Source organism: Cheilinus undulatus, linkage group 2 (assembly GCF_018320785.1).
Source record: "Cheilinus undulatus linkage group 2, ASM1832078v1, whole genome shotgun sequence".
NCBI classification, from domain to species: Eukaryota; Metazoa; Chordata; class Actinopteri; order Labriformes; family Labridae; genus Cheilinus; species Cheilinus undulatus.
The window spans coordinates 34,833,384-34,853,754 of NC_054866.1; the positions used below are offsets into that span (position 1 = coordinate 34,833,384).

The window sequence follows — 20,371 nt, forward strand, 5'->3', positions numbered from 1 at the left end:
GGTTTTAAATTTAAAACTTGCTTGACATCCATCTGTACTTCACCTCTTCCATGACATATTACATTTATTTTTTTAGAAACATAATACATGTATTAGAAAGAAAAAAACTATGTTGTTGTCTTCAAAATGTCTTTAATCCCCCTTGTGCTTTAACAGTTAAGTGCAGTTCATCGTGTAAATTATGCTGTGAAATTCGACTTATTAACAATACTGTCAAGCTAAGTGTTAGTCTTAGCAATGTTTCAGAGTGAATAGCAAACATAGTGTCTCTGATAAACAGTTTGAGATTAGGTACCTTTTAAAGTACTCTAAAAAGCCTTGGTTTAAAAGGTCCAGTGCAAAGAAAATACAAAGTAAAGTGACCCCAGTACTTAAAAGTTCAAAATTCAGTTAATTATAGAGATCTGCAAATTTGCAGGTATAAGCTTCAAGGCGTTGTGTGAAAAAATATTAATAAAAATTAGAAAACTATCCAAGATGACAGAAGTTTTCTGTTTTAGTTCATTGTAACATAAATCCACTCTAACTGTGGAGGACATTCCAATATAATCATTTTAGAAGCTTGAACATCACAACATAAATATTGTTTTTGTATTATTATCAAGGTTTGCTATCACATTTCTCGTTGTTGATGTTGGTCAAATTAAGTAAGCTTGATTCAAAATATTCACACGTCTATTATTTATCATGAGTCTAGTGAGATTTTCATAGCAGAGTTTTCATCAGTGCACTGGATCTTTAGAACAAATCATTTACTGTGTTTACAAATACGCTGTCTTTGCCTGATATCAGTTGTTATACTTTTTGTTATTTGAAAGCAGCTTTGGAAGAGTTCAGCATCCTTAAAGGGAGTACGTCCTCCACCCATTCATTTGGGCTGGCCTTCATGCGATCCCAAAGGGCCACCTCATAGGGGGTCGAGTCCATCCAGTCCACCAGTGCTCCATAACTTCTGCCTAGTTGGAGACACACAAACAGATCATTACAAACACGCGTACAGTGCACAGGAGTGGCTGTAGATCAGTGGCAGAATTGGCCACCTCTAAACCAGAAGACTGAGGGATCCCTAGCTGCAGCAGTCACATGTCAAAGTGTCCTTTGACGAGACACTGAACCCAGATTGCTCTGTAGTAGGGCTGAACGATTTCAGAAAATGATCTAATTGCAATATTTTCCCCCAGTGTTGCAATTGCGATTTAATACTTGATTATTTTTAGGTTCCTCATCTTATGTATTATTCAGCAAACATAAGCAGTAAATCATTCCATATAACCAACACAATATTGGATGATTTAAACTAAGGATGAAAGATATGAAAAAAATATCTAATTGGGATTTTGGCTCATATAGCAAATTTGATATCAATTGCTATACTGAAGGGATAATAATTTTTTTGCTATTCTCATTTCTATTAAGAAAATCATACACAAACAGGAGAAGTAGGATTTTAGTAAACTTTTCTGAATAAAAGACACTTGTATGTATGCATAATGTGCAGAGCATGAAACCTCTGCTGCAAAAGATTGTATCAAATTGGTATTTTGACACTTTTTAGGTTATAAAAAAATGTTGCACTGTCTGCGATTTGAAAATTGCAGCAGGCCATATTGTGATTTAATGTAATTTGCAATTAATTGCCCAGCCCTACTTCGTAGTGGCCTACGATCTTGTGAACACTAAATATTTGTGCATTGATGTGTTAAGGTCACTTTGTTAACTGGTAAAATCAGCCATTTATCTCACTGGCACCCACCCCATGCTACCCAGCAGACCAGTAACATGGAGTTACATTTTTAAGCAGGTGCATGTTGGCTACATGTGTAGACATCTGCATAGGGCTGTGTAAACCTCCAACATATACTACTGCATTGATCCATGCAGAAGTGTAAATGAGGCTCTAGTGTTACCTGTGGTGTCCCCTTTCCATTTACTATTGCAGTTTTCCACTATGACTTTTGACCACGCTGATTCAAACTAAGCTGCGCTGATTTACTTTTCACTCACCAGTTTGGATGAGTGATGTCAACGTGGTCCACAGGGTGCGATTTAAACGGGGGGATTTTCCCCTCTCTGTTACTGTTTTATCCCTGCTTCTATCTCTGCTTAGACTGAATGCATCTGACTCTTGAACAGTGGTGATCTAATGATCTAATCTCAGCATGCACTGTGACTGAAATGTTTATGACACACGACCAGAACTTAAGTCTAGTAGTCACACATGGCCTAAATATGCACACTGACAAGTGAAATCAGGACAGACCAGGTGCGTCGTCAGGATAACAACTTTGGCTTACTAATATCATAAACCTTTTAAACCTTTTACTCTTCTTATTTACAAATAAGTTCTAGTCTTTCAAAAATGCTGGAGATGTTTGAAACACTTAGCCCATGATAGAGACAGTCTTTCCTATGTAACAACTAACCAATATTAATTTATTAATTGGCGCTGGTAAAGCATACAGTTCTTATCCAAAAATATGACTGTGTTCATTTTCTGCTGTCCTAAAGACCCATAAATCAATCCTCAGCAGACTGTTATTTAACTTCTATGTAGGAAAACTCTCTCTTGATGACAGATGTGAATATTGTTTGTTTATTGATCACAGAAAGAGAGAGAGTTAATGAAAAGAGAGCATCGTACAGTGCTCTCAGTCTGAGCTTAGAAACTGTTTGAGTTTTGCTTTATGACAATGTAGAGACAATCAGACCAGACAGGATCATTCAGCTCCAACTCCTATCTTTCTTTCTTTGTTTTGTCAGTTTTTGTCGTGTCATAAAGAAACGTTAATCCAGTAGTGAAATCCCAGCAGGTACAGTATTAGTGACAGTGGATAAGATTGAGGAGGGCTCAAAATGCCATGTCATCAGCTCTTGACGCAAACCCCCTGCTGCACTGGGCTGCTGTGCTCAGTCAAACCAAGTAGAGCAAAGCCATTCAAGGTAATGGAAACGCCGCATATCTTTATTCAGTGTGATTTTTTTTAGAGGTGTAAAGTAAAATATTCAACCTAAGAGATTTACTCACTCACTGTACGATGCTCTATGCTACATGCATCCAAACAAAAAAGGTGTGTATTACCGACCTGTCCCAGGACCAAGTCTCAGGCCTCCTAGCAGGTTACTGGCCAGCCTGTCTCTGTCCCAGACAGTCAGCTCCACACAGGCTTCTGCAAGATCAGCCTCTCTGATTCCATCGTAAACCATTGTGTGGTTAAACACTGGATCTACTGTCCTACGCAGCACACGTGTCTTCTGACGACTCTTCCTGCTCGTGTCTGGCAGCACGTAGCTTTAGATGAAGGAGGAAAAATAAATAAATATCGGATATCTTCTGAGAGTATTCCTGGGAAATAAGATAAGGTCCCATTCTTGCAAATAATTGAATAGAGAGCACCACTGTCATTTATGTCCATATGATATTACAGCTACTTATCTTGGCCCCTCGTGGATATTGTAAACAGAGGAAAAAGAATGTACTTTTTTGTACATACCACTTAACATATGGGTCAATGGTGGCTCTAATAAGAGGCAGGTTCTTGCAATCTTTCACCCAGATGTGTATCTCCCCAGTGTTTTGACTCTCCTTTACCAATCCTACTGGAAAGAAAAGGCAAAATATTTGTATTACTTTGTCTACCCTGAGTATTTTCAGTAATTAAAACTTAAACATGACCTTCTTTTGAAGTAAACAAGAAAACTGTGAGCAGTCAGACCTGCACTGTGAATGATCTGAGGCAGGAAACGTATTGCCAGTCTCATCTCTCCCCGGCCATTTGACGGTGCTAGAGTGGGTGTAGTCTGCAGTGTTTGACAAATAACACCTTCCATAAAGAGTGGACTCAAAATCCACCATTAATCCTTAAAAATTCTTTTGTACACAAGTTTAACAATGACTACAGAGCTTGTGATATAACGCTCTCAAGATGGCAGTAAACAAGCAGTTAGACCACATTCTCAGATGACCATGCAGCTACTTGATAAGAAAACAATAAAGCAGGCTGTTTGTCTTTTACCCTTGCTTTCAGAGCTAAGTAGTTCATCTGGGTGTGGTCAAAGTCCCACTTGGAGAGGTCCACGTCTACCTCACCCAGGAAACTGTTCCTGCCAAAGGTGTCGTTATGCCACACTGAAAGAATGAGCGTCTGGGTTCTGAGATACTCCATACGAACTCGATACTGTGAGGAGCAAGAAAGAATCAAGCTGTCATTGTTTGCTGAGCTCCGTGCTGCCAAGTACTAAATGTTACACTTTGGGAAAGTGTTTTCAAAGAAAATCAGGACAGCTGGCATTGTAAGATCAGTGGATTCTTACTCTGAGAATCTCGTTGAAAGTTGGATTTAGTGTCTTCTTTTTTACAGTGGTTTTCCTCTTTCCCAGGTTAGCTTTGTCAGGAGCTAGGTAGCTTTTCACATACCTTAAAAACCAAAAAAGAATAAAAAAGATAAGACTTTAAATGCCAGGTTGAAGTAATCAATTCAGTGCCCAAAATGTACCTGCAACGTCATGTTAGTTGTTGGAGTACATGGCAATGTAGGAAAAAAAAAACACTACACCACATTGATGCAACTGCACTTTTTAAATTACTATGTCATTCATGTTGTGTCAATATATTATTTTCAGCAGCAGAATGCCTTTGTGTTAACAGATATTTAATACTTTTATGTGGACATTTTATCACAGTTTTTATTAGATTGTCAATAACCTTATATCAAAGTTAGTGCAGAGTAAATCCTGTAGGATCTTCAAGTATTTCAGGTACTTACGGGTCTGATCGACCCCTCTTTGGGTCGACTGCTGCCAAGTCTCTGCACTCAGCCACAAAGATGTGAAACTCTCTGATCTTTTGAACGTAGTTGATGGAGAACTGGATGCTTCCTTGAACCTCCACACTGCCAAAGTCTGCACTGTGAATGGTCATCACGCTTCCACTCAGCTAGGAGTACCCACAAAGGAGTAGACAAACATTTTAGTTTGGGAATTACAACTGAAAGTATGAAATGATTAGTCCATAGTTTTTATTGGACTATTTCAGGTTGGTGTTGTTGATGAAAATCTTGTTAATCTTCAAAAGACAATGGTCAAAAGTAAGGCTATCTAGTATCTATTTTAAAAGGGAACATGACTTATGTACATCATTAAAGACTTTGAAGTAAAGGTGCTGAAAATTCATTCAAGTCAGAATCACAAATGTCAATTTCTACAATTCTGAATTGATTCAGTGTCTCAGCATCAACATTTTGAACATACTTTATTTCATCCTTGATACACTTTTCAACAGAAGCCAGTATATTACAGCAAACCCTGCTGCTGATTTATTCTTCTGTGCACTGTCTTCACCTTCATTGGTGCACAGCTGCTGCACTAGGTGTGTTATCCTGGCTCATTAGCTCTGCTCTTAGCATTAGCAGTGCTAGCCCTTTTTTGGTATTGTTTACATGGCTTTGTCTGATTTACTGATGTACCACCGCTGTCTATGTAGCTGTGAGAGACTCAAAATGTCCAGTTTGCACAATAGAAAAATGTTGAGATGTGCTGTGGATTCAACAGTCTCCAGGTAGGAGGAAGAATGACCTAATTTACTCACTATGCTAAACGAAACTAAGGTACATTAGGGATGAGTCAAAAGCCTGAGCTCACATCATACGCCATATCCAGGTGGTGTAAAATAAGCAGAATAACTGCCAAGATCTGCTGACTAACTGATAAAAGATCTACCAGCCAATACTGAATGGACAAAAAATATAGAAGATGGAAGAAAGTTCTTTAGTCTGATGAGACCGAAATGTTGCTTTTAGGCCATCAGACAAGATGCTTTGTTTGGCGGACACCAAACGCTGCACATGACCACAAAAACACAAACCCTGCTGTGAAGCATGGTGGAGGCAGCATCATGCTGTGGGGGAAGCTTCTTGGCAGCTGGCCCTGGAGGGCTTGTAAAGGTAGAGGGTAACATGAATGAAATATAGAAAAATCCTGGAGGACCATCTTCCTCAGCCTGCAAGAGAACTACGGCTAGGGAGAAGATTTAGACAACAAGGTGAATGCTTTGAAGTCAAAGCCCAGGCCTCAATCCAATAAAGAATTTGTGGCTGGACTTAAAACGGGCTGTTCACACCGGAACCTGTGCATCCTGACAGAGCTTGAGCAGTTTTGCAAAGAATGTAGTAAAATTGCATTGATTTGGAAAAAGGAGAGCAACATCAATAGCCTACTCCTGAATTCTACTTGAGGGTATAGGCTAGGTTTCAAGGCTACTCTCTGGGTGTACCTGTGCTAGTGGGTAATGTTGGAGCCAGGATATGAAAATGAACAAGAATGTCATGGACTTGAAAAGATAACTCTGGCTCTATTTTATTGGATTTGTTTATTTTGTCCATACATAAGTAATACTGTTAAATGTCAGGGGTCCAGTTTAATTTGTTGTTTGTTACCATCTGGTTCCCAACCTGATGTGGATTGGAAGCTGCTGAAAGCTGTTGTTTAGACTCTCAGAATAGTTCACACATTGGTTAAAGACAGATACAATTCAAGCTTAAAAGGCAACAAGCAGTGCAGTTAAAGACGGCAGTGTTTGAGTGAAGCGTGTGCAAGCCAGCGTGTTGCAGTGTGTGAACATACAGAAGATACCAAAGATGCCCTGCCAGAGGAGCTGGTGAGGTTAGTGAGGGAGCTGCCGGACATTAGGCTTCCTCTGTGGTTATTATCCTCATAGTTGGAGTCAGTGTCAGTGCCAACGTCCTGAAAAATAAACAGACTGCACAAAAAGCTCCATGCACAAGAATGCAGAGTAAGCTGTAGCCAGAATTTCAGTCATGGCTTTACCTCCTTCTGTAAGAACGAGGGAACTGATTTGCTCATCTTCTTCAGGTGTTCTGGGTCTGAGTATATGGAGGAGGAAGGGGGTGGGATGGAGGAAACTGAAGGGTGGTAAAGCGGGAGGCAAAAAATCTTGATCTAACTTGCAAGAACATTTGTATGTTGTTTTAATCTGTGTATCAAAGAAAATAAGCAGGGAAGTTTTACCATCACTGATGTGTCTCTCAGTGGGATCTTGCCTTCTTTCTTGTCCTGAAACAGAAATAGAAATACTTAATCCCTATCACCAGAGATGAACAATACAAATTCATAGTATGACTTGACTTTAATGATTCAATGAGCTCACTTGGTGGCAACGATCCTGTGATGTCCTCCAAACTTTTAGCCAGGTTTTTGGGCCGTATTTCTGCTCGTCTCAACGCTTTCCTTACAGGGTTTTGACTTTCATCGTCATTATCGCCTGCCATATGAAGAAGAGAGAAAAATGCCTGATCAACAAAGTTTCTTTGTGGGATCACAGCTGCTGGTGAACAATAATGTATGCTACACTTCTTTCTTAGACAATTTCTCTTGTCATGGGTTGAAAAGGAAATAAAGGAACAGTGGAAGGTAAATGTTTGATAACACAAGGTGAAGATTGACTTCTGACTTGTCCACTGAGCTGAGAAAAGAGACATTATTAAGGAGCTGTGAAAGCAGAGAGACATTGCAGTGGCTTAACTGAAGTGTACTGAAAGGGACAATAAAGCACCTGAAGAATGTGATTTAAAGAACAATACACTAATTAAGACTTGAATTAATCAACAATAATGCATTAATGCTGACAGCCCCAATATCTCATATCACATTTAGTTTACATATGTATACTATGTGGATTAAGAGATACTGGATTTAGAGTGCTTTAACCTCCTGAGACCCTTCATGTATGTTTGAGGACACCACATTTTGGCTTTCCTATGATGTAGTGATTAGTTCTGCTGCCTTATTTTTTGGATAATTGTCCACTGAATTGCCATTAAGGTATAAAGAATTTGCTTAAAATGGAGGATTTGCAATGAAGTTTTTCAGGAATTTTCATACAAATTTTAGGGAATTTCTTTACCCTTTCTTTATTAAAAATCCAATAGAACAGTTTATTTTAATCACCAAACTAGTGTCATTTGGGGCTGAATTAAACATTATACAGCCACTTAGAGGACATTTCAAAATATCGCAGTATATATCATGTATCGCGGGAACTTGATTGGGAATTTGGGATGGGGGTGGGGGGGTGTCCTTTGATTTTCAAGAATTTTCATAGAAGTTTTCATTTTTGGGGAAGTTTGGGGGGATTCATGGATATTTTTTTTTGGGGGGGGGGTGCATTTGCAATTCTTTAGAAACTTGATAAGAAATTTAAGGGGGAATTTGCCAGAAAATTTGGGGGTAATTACTTGAAAATTTTCAGCATTTACATGGATTTTTTGGGGGAAATTGTTATTGGAATGTTTCGGCTTTTTGATAAAGTTTCACTGAAACATTTGTTGAAATATTTGAAGAAAGTTTGGGGTACATTTTATGGCCTACTTTAGAAATATGTTTAAGAATTTTCACAGAAATGTTGGGATTTTTGGAAAATTGAGGATTAGATCTAGAGATTTTGTTCATGCTTGCCTTAACATGTCCTTGTGGTCCATCATCAAAATAACGAGAACAATGACTCTGCCATTTCTAACTGACTGTAGACCCCCAACAACCTGGGTAAAAAAAACAATCCAGGGCTGTATTTTCTGCAGAAACACGACCTTAAGGAGATTTGTAGACATTTTTGATACAAACTACTTCCTGTTAAAAGACAAAGCTTAGCATTTAAATATCAGGTCCTACCTAGCCTAATTAAGTGGGAGAAACTAAAAGTGCACTCCAAACAAAAGCTCAGGTCTCAGGAGGAAAAGGAGCTGCTTACAGTCAATTGAAGGTCATGGATCTTTCTTTTTTGCTGTGTGGTGTAAGTTCAGTATGAGCTATATATCACCCATCCCACAAATTAAATATTGGCAGCTGACTTCATATACTCACAGTGTTTACAGAGATTTGCTTCTGCCAACACAGATAACCAAACACGGACATGAAATCAAGGATGCTGTTAGTCACAACCAACAGTCATAATAATCATCATCAAACTGGAAACTGCAAGAGTTACACAACTGACACATAACTGTTTTTAAAACACTGTACATGTAGACTACATACTCTATATCGAAACTACACACAGAGGTCAATTTTACTAGGTTTAGATTCCCATCCTGCTCTGTCAGATGTAGTTTTAACCCTAGTACAGTTTTATTTAAATCAAATCCTGATTTAATTCATGATCTGTCTTATAGTACTTTCTGGCTTTATTATTCGGGATGCATGTTTTCAACAACTTGACCCATATAGTTAATTTACTCAGAAAAATAAACTTTCTCTCCTCTTTCAAAGGCACTGCAATTTTTGCCAATTGGTTGAATTTCAATAAATGTACCTTAATTTTATTTAGGAACATTAAAATGTGTATCAAATCCTGGAGAATAATCAGAAGGGCCCTTATTTTCCTCGTTTCAAGTTTAACATTTCATCTGTTATTCACTTACTTTGTGGCTGGATTGCAGGAACAGAGAGTTCCTGTTAAATATTTCTTTTTAAATCTCCAAACAACTGTAATCAAACCAAACCTTATAAAAACTTACGGTTTGAGCTGCTCCTGGAGATGGACCAGGTTTCGGACATGCTGCTCACAGAGGAGTCCTGGCCTGTGTCTGAGCTATAGGTTGCCCACAGGGGGCGATGATTCGACTTGCTCCCCCTCTTGCTGTACCGCTCCTCTGAGCTGACCGGAGTGCTGGCCCTCACTGGCCCACCAAGGTCAAACTCATGTCCAAACTTTCTATCTGACTCCTCGTCCTTACAAGTCTGGACGGGGGAGGTGTGGACGCTGGTTTTATCCGTCATGCCGAGGTAATGACTGTAGTCTCTGGGAACATACGCTCGTGCCCTGGGAGTCATGGTGTCGGAGTCCTCGGATGTTCTTCTCAGCATGTCCTCCATGTTCTTCCTCGGCTTTCTGCTCTGAGAGTGAACAGGGCTGACATCTATTTTAAGCTGGATTTGATTTTTTTGGTCAGGAACACTCAGAGCAAACATGCTTGTGGCTCGGCGCATTGAATTGGAACGACTGTCCTTTCTGCTCTTAGGAGAGCAACTTTCTTTTCCTGAACTGGTTTGTGGTTTTGAGTATTTCTCCTCTCTGCTGGAGTCCTTTGAGCTCTTAGAGCTGTTTTTGCTGTCATTGACTGCTCTTGACCCCACCTGTCTATCGTGAGACATTGATCGATTTTTAGAGGGAGAAGATTCTTTACTGACACTAGGTCTTGTTTTCTCTAAAGCAGCTGAAACACGATTCAGCTCAGGATCAAACTTGAACTCCTGAGATGTCAGCTGGGCATTTATTGGCTCTTTCCTTTTCGGGCTTTTAGGTTTGTCAGAAGGAAATGACCCCTTACTGTCTGCTGTGGCCTCATCCCAGAACTCACGCAGAGTTTTAAACTGCACTCTGTTCACACCCAAACTAGGAGATGACTTCTCCATCCTCTGATTCAATGGCAGAACAGTAAAATTTGGATTATTTCTATTTGAGTCTTCCTCATCACTGCTGAATTCGTTTACAATTGACCTCAAGTCAACCTCTGATTTTGTAAATCTTTTATTCAGTCTTGCCTGATTTGCACCTCGAGCAACTCTGCCTTCACCTCTGGGTTTAGGTTTGCCGACGTGAAACGTTGCCTTGTTCCTCTCCTGCTCCCAGAAAGATTTGAGCTGCTTTATCCTATCTGCAGGGATTTCCTGAGGTGGTACACCTTGTCTGTTTAAGTGAGGGCTGTTTACTTTATTCTGCTTTCCTTTTGGAGATGCACTTGTTTGCATGCTGCCATCCTCACTGTCCCTGCTCTTTGTACCTTCGCTCAAACCTCTTTGCATTTGTGTTTGTAAGTCATTCCCACCTTGTTTGTAGTCAGCATATGAGCTGTTCCTCAATGAACAGAGCTTCTCTGAGTCTGGACTTTCCACTGAGTGTAAATCTGTATTTGTATTTATCAAAGAGACCGGGACAGTCCTGGACAGTTCAGCTTGCTTTTGGGTTCCCAAGGAGTTGGTCTCACTCTCTGGACTCAGTCTGAAATCAGTGGATTTTCTTGGCTTTGGACTCAATCTGGTTACACTTAAAATCTCTGTGTCAGAGCCTCTCCTGTCAGCTACTTGAGGATTGGCTGCAAACTTGGAATAATTGGAGTTGTGTGTCGAGTCATGATTGCTCATTGTCTTGGCAGTAAACATCTCCAGAATATCACCTTTCTGATTATTGATCAAGTAATCTTTATCTCTAGCGTCCTTCTGCAGACTGATGACCAGCTGTTGTTCTCTGTCATCCTCATGATTGGGTGCACGCTTGTTCATCCCAGGCATACAGGGAATATCAGACACTCTGTGAGTTGTGTTCAGTTCTTCTCTATCTATCTCTGCAGGTTTTTGATCTTTATCGTCTGGCTTATTTGATTTGCCGATGAGTATTTTTGGGCCAGAGTTGTTTTTCTCCCAGAATGTCTTAAGAAGAGAGATTTGGGGCAATTCACTTTCATTGTTCATATCTTCATCCCTCTGTGACCATACCCTATCTCTTGTTTCCTCCTTTGCCTCTTTTTTTGCTTTTTTGGTCACTTTCTCTTTGCCTACTTTGTCTGTGGCTCTTAACCCTTCACCACCATGGGTTTTTCCCTGATTGAGATCACTCTTCATTTTATAATTGTCCTTCTTTTGATCACTTACAACTTCCCTGACATCTTCCCCTCTGAGTTTTCCGACTTCACTGTGCTTGTCAGAGCTTTTTTTCACCTCTGGACCATCGTCTGTGTTCAGCCAATCATTGCTATCTGTGCTGCGGTTGAACCAGTCTAGCACCTTTGCAATGGAGTCCTCTTCATCACCAGTGGGACTGGTGGCCTGGGTGGATAATTTAAATGTGCCATTCTGACTTGATTTTGGCTGCAGCTGCACGTCTGACTTGTCAATGAAGTTGAGATCATATGATATTGGAGGTTCTGGGTCTGAAAAGTCGTGTATAAAAAGAAATTAAAATGTCTGTTAGAGAAAGAAGAAATCTACCACCACTGTTGTTATCAGATTTTCTTTCTTAAATCCCCTGATAAATGCTAATGTCACCATACTAACATGCTAACGAAGATAAATCTAGCCAGTAAGCATGCTAACAACTGCTTGCATACATGTAATACAGTTAAGGCATTTGGAAATATTATATGTTTAGGAGGTGACTGGTCATAAAAAGAAGTAATGATGGGCTTAAATTAAAAAAATCAGACAGGCAACAAGTAGCTAATTTCATGCACTTAATCCAATATTTCAATCAAAAACTACAAATGTAAACTACCAATACTAGAAAAAGAAAAGTTTTGGGGCCTGAGGCATTGAGATTATTCATCCTGGAGCAATAGATGTGTGTGAAACTGAATTTCTGTTTGCCTCTGTCCAACACATTTCCAGTATTTCTCCAAGAAAGTGATTAAATGATCAGAGGACAAACCAGTGGGTTAATATACTGAAAATAACACCACCTCAGGGCCATGCATGTCCCCAGGGGATGATAAATATTTACAAATACATGTTTATCAATTCATGCAGTAGCTGACAGTAATTAACCTAAAACCAAAGTGTAGGCTCTGGGGACAGACATTGCCATTTCTAGAATAATGCCACAAGCTTGACTAAATCATAGCTCACAGACAAACTGCTAAACCAGTGTTGCATCATAAACATTAAAACAATTATATTTGAAGCTTTAGCCTTGGAAGAGATAAGTGGACTCAAGGTACATGGACTCAAGCTTGTACAAAGCTTTTCTAGACATCTGATTTCTCGAAGTGTGTTTAGTAGTATTAACTAATCTCATTCATATTCATATACATTCAGATGCAGTGGGAGAAGCTGGGGACTAAGTGTATGGTCAAATGTCGATGTGCCCAGTCAGATCAACATGTGACTGCAGGAGCAGGGCACTGAAACCCTGACCGTTGGGCTTGAAACAGAACAAAGGCCTTCAAGCATTTAGGCAGTCTACATGTCTGGTTCTGTCTGTAACATTCATTATGGTCAGTCGGAGCAACAATGGACTGGCATGTTGGCATGAGCAGCTTCATTAAGTAAAATACATAATGTGAGCTCAACAGACAGGCACTGTTGTAGTTTACCTACAGTGGATCCACTTGAGTTAAAGCTGGCAAGAAGAACGAAAGCAAATTTCCTACCAAGAAAGTGCAGTTCTTTGCTCTTCTTTCAATAAGAAATAAAAACAGGCTCTATAGCTACATCTGAACTAATGGTTTCACTGTCGGCAGCCATTGTTTATTAGTTTGCAGTACAACTGAACCCCTAATTTTTCAGATTGGGCAAAAACATTTCACTGGACCTTTGTAACATGAATCTGCCTGATGACGACATGGAATCTTGCCAATCCATCAACTTTGCAAGGCTATGTCTGTTTAACCCCTAGAGTAAATTGCTTGGTAACTTATGAACTTTTCTTTTCCAAAATTCAAGTGAAATTACTGTAGTAGATTTATTCTTAAAGCCCAGGTTGTCCTGAAAAAAATGGATGTATAGAGCTTGACTGTGCACCACAGGGTTGAAGTTTTATAAGCTTTTTAAGAGAACAAGTCCAGATGAGACATGATAGAGAAAAAAAAATAGTTGTGAGTTTTAAGGGTTAACTACAATAACACTTTAGATCTGGCTCTGTTGTTTATAGCTATGAATGAAGGCCCTTTTGGCAAGTACTTCAGCAGTGTAAATTGGTCAGTACTCTAATGTACTCTTCACTAGACTACATTATAAACAGAACATCAATTTCTTGATCCATCAAAACATGCAATGTCATTTTCCCTCCAAATGTGGTATTTGATTTGTTGGTCATTTATTTAGAAATACCAAATGTTCTACCTTACTGAGGCTTTTTTCTACTTGAATTTTGTCAAATGACGATATGCTCCACAGATGGATGCAAACAAACCATCTGTCTCTTTTTCAGGGATATCAGTGAAAGGAAGAAACAGCCAAAGTGACGCTATTTTTCAGTACTTTCCAGACTTCAATCTGGTCCTTAAAACAAACTATTTGATCAAACATCGGAGACTAAAGCCTTCCTCTGTTGTCAAACTGTTCACTAGTCCTTTCATAGTTATTATGACTTTAAGAGTCTGTTTGTCTAAAAGGATGGTGCCACTGCCCAGTTTAAGCCTTTTTCTAACTACATTTTTTTAACAGTGAATGAACTCACCTGCAGTGCTTTGAGGCAAGCTCAGCTCTCCCTGTCTTGTCGATGTTCCCACACTGCTGCAGGTGTCTTGGTCTGTATCCTGAATGCTGCCGATGCGCTGGAGGAGCTTATTCATTGCTGGATGTTGAACTTGTGTCTGACCATTTTGCTCACCACTTTTCTGTGGGACCTTTCTGTCAGTGGAGCCATCACTCATTGCTGATGCAGCTGGACTGCAATCAAACAGTAATTTCTTTTCATTTGTAAGGTCAGGGGAGTCATTTATAGACCCTTCTCTTTTTACGGATGATGGACTTCTTTCTCTTTCCAGGCTGGAGCTAGACATAACCTTTGATATGTTATCAGTCGGTGGCTGGGAGTTTTCATCTTGAGATATGGATGAAAACTGAGATACCTGTTCAGAAACCTCACTTTTCCTAGGCATTTCATCCGTGCCCCTTTGATTTGACTGGTTGGAGCTACCACTGGACCCTCGTTGGAGGCTCTGTCTTGGGGCAGGAATAACTCCTGCTGACGTGACCTGAGCCTCTGACCCTGTCCCAGCATTTTCTGTCTTTGTCTGTCTTGGAAGGAATGTCCTCTTCTTTGGTACAGGCTTGAACCCGGCTGACGAGCCCTCGGATGTGATGGAGCCCCCTGAGCTCTGTGTGGACTCTGCAGCAGGGGCAGTCTTTTGTGGAGGTATGGGCTCTGTGGAAAACAGAAAAAAACAATTAGCCAAGATATAAAGATATGTTTAAAATATGAACGCAGTCTCTTTTCTAACCTGTCTCAGATGTCTCCTGGTGTGGACTGCTTGCTGTATCGATGCTATTTTCAGGTGGGTCGACAACAATGAGGGATGCTCGGTTGAAAGGGTTATGCCTGGGCTTGAAGGTAAAAGAACATTATTGTTTTTTTTTAACACTGTGATATCTGCAAATTAACTACAAGATGGACAAAAAGTATCATTATAGTTCATATTCCTACCATTCTTGGAGAGCGAACTACTGAGTTCACAGTCTCTTTTTGTGCATCTCTGCAGACAAATGATTGCAAAGTGAGGAATTAAAGAAAAAACAGTCACTTCAAAGTATCAGCTAAGGTCTTAAAGTTTGTGTTTTGTCTTGTTCTTACTGAGATCTGCATGACTGGGGCTTATCAACTCATTAACAAAGCTGATATCAAAGAGAAATAAGTCTACCCAAAATAACAAACCCAAAAGATAAACTGACATAATCTGGTAATTTGCAGATGCATGAGACAACTTGTATCACATGAAGAAACTTACTTTATTGGTTGTGAATAAAATGCATGTGATGTGGTATGAAAACAATGGGAGTGCACTGTAAAATCTTCCATTATCAGAGAGCAAACAGAGTTTGGGCAATAGCATTCTTCAGCTTTCTGTACATCAAAAATCAGCAAAATCAAATATTGACCCAGCTTGAAATAGTCTTGTGTATCTTAGCCATTGCACAAAGTAACTGAAACGTACATTTTATGTTGTATCCCGGAAAGGTTTTAGATCGTGCAACAGACAATTTATTCAAAAAGCAATAATAATGATATTAAAAATATAATATTAAAGACATGAGTTGAATTCAGCCAGAAAGAAGAGAAACCTTCTAACCACCTGGATCTTTGCTTGAATTTCATTGCAAAAATAACCACAATACCAACAGTGATGGTCTACTTACTCAAAACAAGCAAACAGTTCTTATTACTGAGAGCTTCAGAGAGCTAAGCTCTTGCCTGTCCTCTCTGATTACATCAGACCACATCCTGTAATGTTGTGAGTAACTAGCTGGGCAATAAAACTGCTATGTTCCCTGTTAGCACCACCTATGTTTACACAGACTGAGTCACAAGACTGCACACTCAAAAATACACACTGATGGAGAAGGAAAGAGAAGCTGCAACAGTATTTTAAAACTGTAACCAGAGTTGGCATTTTGTTGTAGATGTTTGAGAGAAGCAGACAACATTTCAGTACCAAGAGTCATAAAACATTTTGGGCCATGTCAAATACAGACAGCAGGCAAATGACAAGCGTGGGAACATGTATAGATTAGAAAGGCTTGCTTACTTGTTCTCCTGTGGCTGCAGAGCTACTAAACACCTGGCAGGTTTTGGTGGAGCGACGATGTCTGAACCTCGACTGTTGGGTGTTTTGGGTCTTTCCAGTCTTGGAGAGTCTGCAGCAGCAGAGAGAAAGAAAATACAGTATGAAGTGCCATAACAAGCTTTAATACATTTTAATTTAGGAGGATGGTTGAGGGTGAATTCGTTCTTCCTTTTGACCCCTTGCATACCCTTAATGTTACCAAGCATCTCAGTCACATATTGATCCTTTCATTAATCTTTGAGGAAAAGTATAAATGTTGTATCACATACGTTTTTTATGTGTTCACATATAAGTAATCTGACTCCAGTTTCTTATTATAAACCTTGCACAAAAAGTAAGGATATTTGTGTTTGGTAGATTATTTATTTGTTGTAACAATACTTCTTGGCAATAAATATTAAACCCACATACTCAGCTCTGCTGCCCAACCCACAAATGCATGTTCCTAACAAATGTGGCACCGTCTCAAAGGGATATAACAGCTTTCCAACGGTATAAGATTTCTTGCCAAGAAGCATTGTTACAAAAAAAGAACTAATCTACCAAACACACAGAAATTTCCTACTTTTGTGCAAAGTTTATATTTCATCTGTTGATCATCTGTGGGGTTTTGAGATTCCTTAGTTTTTACCACTCTGGCCTAAAAAGGCCAGATGTTTGCCTTGCAGATGATGAATGTTGAATTCTGATATCTCAACAAACTTTGCCTCTTCAATCTGATCTTCTTCTCAATGGCAGCTTACCCATAATCCACTGTACAAGCATCAAATGTTGCAGTTTAAATCTGTAAAATTGTTATATTTAATCTCTGGTTTCACCAAAGGGACACATGCTTGTCTTGTGTGGAACTGTACATGTCATCAAATCTTGATAATACCACCAAAGGTGAGTTTGACTGCTGCTGGATCAAAGGTAAAAATGAAGTTACAGGATCAGAGAAAAACTTTAAGAGTTCTGAGATCATAATTGGAGCTGGATTCTTCCTTTGATCACAACCTGTGTGCTAAAGCAAACCCTATGTCAACAGTTCTGCTCACACACACCTAAACCAGCCTTCCTGGGTTTCATGGAGGCCAGGATGATTTCCGAGCCGTGGATCTTGTCCATGTGTCTGCGAGACTTGGCCTCGTAAAACCATTCTCCTGTCAGGTACTTCTTCTTTGAGTCTAACTGTGAGCCGGTGTTCAGGATTTTCTCCAGTTTCCTGAAGGGTGAAACAGAGACGAGACAAATGCTTAAGCTGAGAGGTTTCCAGATATCACTCTTTGTCTTTTATTATACAGCATGTTAATCCAGGCTGAGATGAATAAGAGTTATTAAAAAGGAACAGGATATAGTGCCTCACCAGCCCGGTGGCTACAGATGCACAAAAAGACTCTTATGAATGAACAAAAAGAAGACAACGCTTACTTTAAGCTGCACTGAATGGAGAATCGGACACCGTTTGACTTCGTTTTGAGCTGTACTAATCTCTAAATATGAGGTGAAATATAAAACCAAAGAAAACCTGAGACAAGGTATGCATCAATAGACTTTATTAAGAGGTTCACACTACATGCACAAATGGTTTTTATGCTCAAATGGAGGTTGTTAAATTTTTGATTTGCATTGAAAAGAAGGAACTACTCTAGATTAAAATGGTATGAATCTTTGATTAAATTCTCTTTTCTGTTTTTTTTATTCTTTTCATCATTCTCCAGAGTAAGTAATTTTATTTATCACTTTTTCATTATTAAATCTGATTCCTACCACACTGTATATATTTCTTTCTTTCTTACTCAACAACTTCTACATTCCACCGCTTCATTGTGAGCCTTATATAACAGCTGCACATGATTTTTCCCAAGGAAGGAATTCAGGAAAACATTTCCATCAAGTTCAAAATTGAATCAAAGGCATCAGAATGAGCACCCATCTTTCCTCTTGACGGAGAGCCGCCGTGGTCATGTGAATGAAGGGTAGCGCATTAGTACAGGCTGTTGGCTTAATCCTTTTACACTTGACTGGGTGAGACACAGCGAGCACACAAAAAAGAAAGTTAGCCAGCTAATTTCATTAAACTTTATGAAAAGCACATTGTTTTATGACCATCCCCAATCTGAAAACAAAATATAATATATCTTCAGAGAGTTTTTAAAATGTTAATATGCATAATTTGATCCTGATTGGGAAAGAAGTTTCTTCTTTTGTTTCAGGGCGTGAGAAGTCAGAGTGCTTCTGTTTGTCTTTACAAGCCTTGGACATACATGAAGAGGAATGTTTGACCCTCCCAAAGGTCCGATACAGAGATAAGACATAAACCAGAGCTGTTACTTTTAATAAAGAAGGTGGTATCAGGATCCAAATTAAACTCTGCAGAAATCCCACTCTCCACAGGTGAGGTGTCGCCCATCATTGAGGCCTTAAAGGGTTTCTATTCCTGTCTGCGAGAGCAGCATGATCCTCTCCCATGTGTGGCTCTAATCTAATTGCCCGTCTCACATCGAGGCTTCTCAGCAGCCGAGGCGGCGTCTGTTTCCGGACAAGCTGTTATTGAGTTATTCTATTATGATCAGACGGTTATCATGTCCAACAAAGGCCTCTTCTCACCAAACAGGCGATAGACGCACTTATTGAATCAATAAAGTCACATGAACTGAATACCAGGACATTATCTCAAATGTCAGCTGAAGCATTTTCATGTAAAAAAAAAAAAAAAAAAAAAACCTGAGAGTGAGTTTTGATAGTTTAATATTTCTACCTGACTCTCTCTTCCTCTGCCTTCTTAAGCTCGGCATCCCTCCTCAGCACCGTCATGATCGCCTCCTGCTCCTCCTCTGTCAGGTGGCTCAGGTCGATCATGGCTCCTCCTTTGACGTGGGAAAGTACTGCGGTGTTGACTAAATCTCGTAGCAACAGATTCACTTGGTCACATCCTGAGAAAAAAGTTGCAAACATGGTAACTCCATGTGAAAGTAAACCTTTACATGCATTAATATGAAAAACAGAAAAAAAACCCTGAAAAACAAAGGCAGGCATACAAGGCTGACAAATTTAATGAACACATCTGAACTCCAGTGACTTTAATACAACCCTCCTGATTAAAGATGATGAATGAAGTGTCTGTAGTTGCATCATTTCAATCAGGATCATTTGAAATACCTGAAGCCATTCCAAAAAAGAAATAGTGGTTTAAAGTGAATCACTGTAGTATCTGTATCTGGTCTGTAAAGGGGAGAATGTTCCTAACTCTCGAGATAAAATTATCAAATACTTGGAACCAAGTTTAAACAGTATTCTGAAAACTACACAGCTCTAAACAGATTTCCTAGCCAATTTGACTTAATAGTTCACTGCTTCACGACTTTTCATGGCAGCAGTGTCCTAAACATGAGTAAGGGTAATGTGAACAGAAGTTAACTGGCCAAAAGAAGTTGAAATCAGGATAGTAATCATAATAGGTGACTGTCGCCAAATTTGAATGTATAAATAATCTGATTTTGCACTGAATTATTACAGTCATTTTATGTTTTATTGCATATATTTTTTATATTTTATTGCATTTTAGGACACAATGTGTACAGTGCATTCAGAAGTTTTCAGACCCCCTTCACTTTGTTCAATTTTCTTATGTTGCAGCCTTGCAGCAATCCTGTTTCTGAGCTCTGCAGGCAGTTCCTTTGACGTCATGGCTTGTTTATTGCTCTGACATGCACTGTCAGCTGTGAGTCCTTCTTCAGAGATTTGCGTGAGCCTTTCCAAATCATGTCCAATCAGTTAAATTTAGCACACATGGACTCTAATCAAGGTGTAGAAACATCTCAGCAAAGATTGTGTAAAAAAGGAAGGAATCTAAGCTGAATTTCAAGTTTGTTTGCAAAGGGTCTGAATGCTGTCAATGTGATAATCCAGGTTTTTTTTAAATGTTTAATCTATTTGCAAAACAACTTAAATAATATTTATTTTCTTTGCTATACTGTATTACATCATTTTGTGAGCTGCCATGAGTTTTACACCCCTAATGGAATAAGCAACAGTGCTCTGACAACGCACAATAAGGGACAAAAATACTGAAATACTGAAGCTTGATAGTCTATTTAGAA

At 39.3% G+C, this 20,371-nt stretch overlaps 1 protein-coding gene across 1 annotated transcript; it reads right to left on the reverse strand.

Moving 5' to 3' along the window:
• Window positions 1–145: 145 nt before the first annotated feature.
• sytl2b (synaptotagmin-like 2b) lies at window positions 146–19,226 on the reverse strand. Its single transcript, XM_041798149.1, has 18 exons — window positions 19,030–19,226; window positions 17,333–17,493; window positions 16,251–16,359; window positions 15,152–15,200; window positions 14,949–15,051; window positions 14,183–14,872; window positions 9,528–11,939; window positions 7,163–7,276; window positions 7,024–7,068; window positions 6,823–6,917; window positions 6,619–6,738; window positions 4,764–4,933; window positions 4,312–4,414; window positions 4,014–4,175; window positions 3,714–3,798; window positions 3,492–3,594; window positions 3,084–3,289; window positions 146–956 (listed from the first exon to the last, which is right to left on the reverse strand). Exons 1-18 carry the CDS (start codon window positions 19,224–19,226, stop codon window positions 808–810), a joined length of 5,073 nt encoding a protein of 1,690 aa, XP_041654083.1. The 3' UTR covers window positions 146–807.
• Window positions 19,227–20,371: the final 1,145 nt, after the last annotated feature.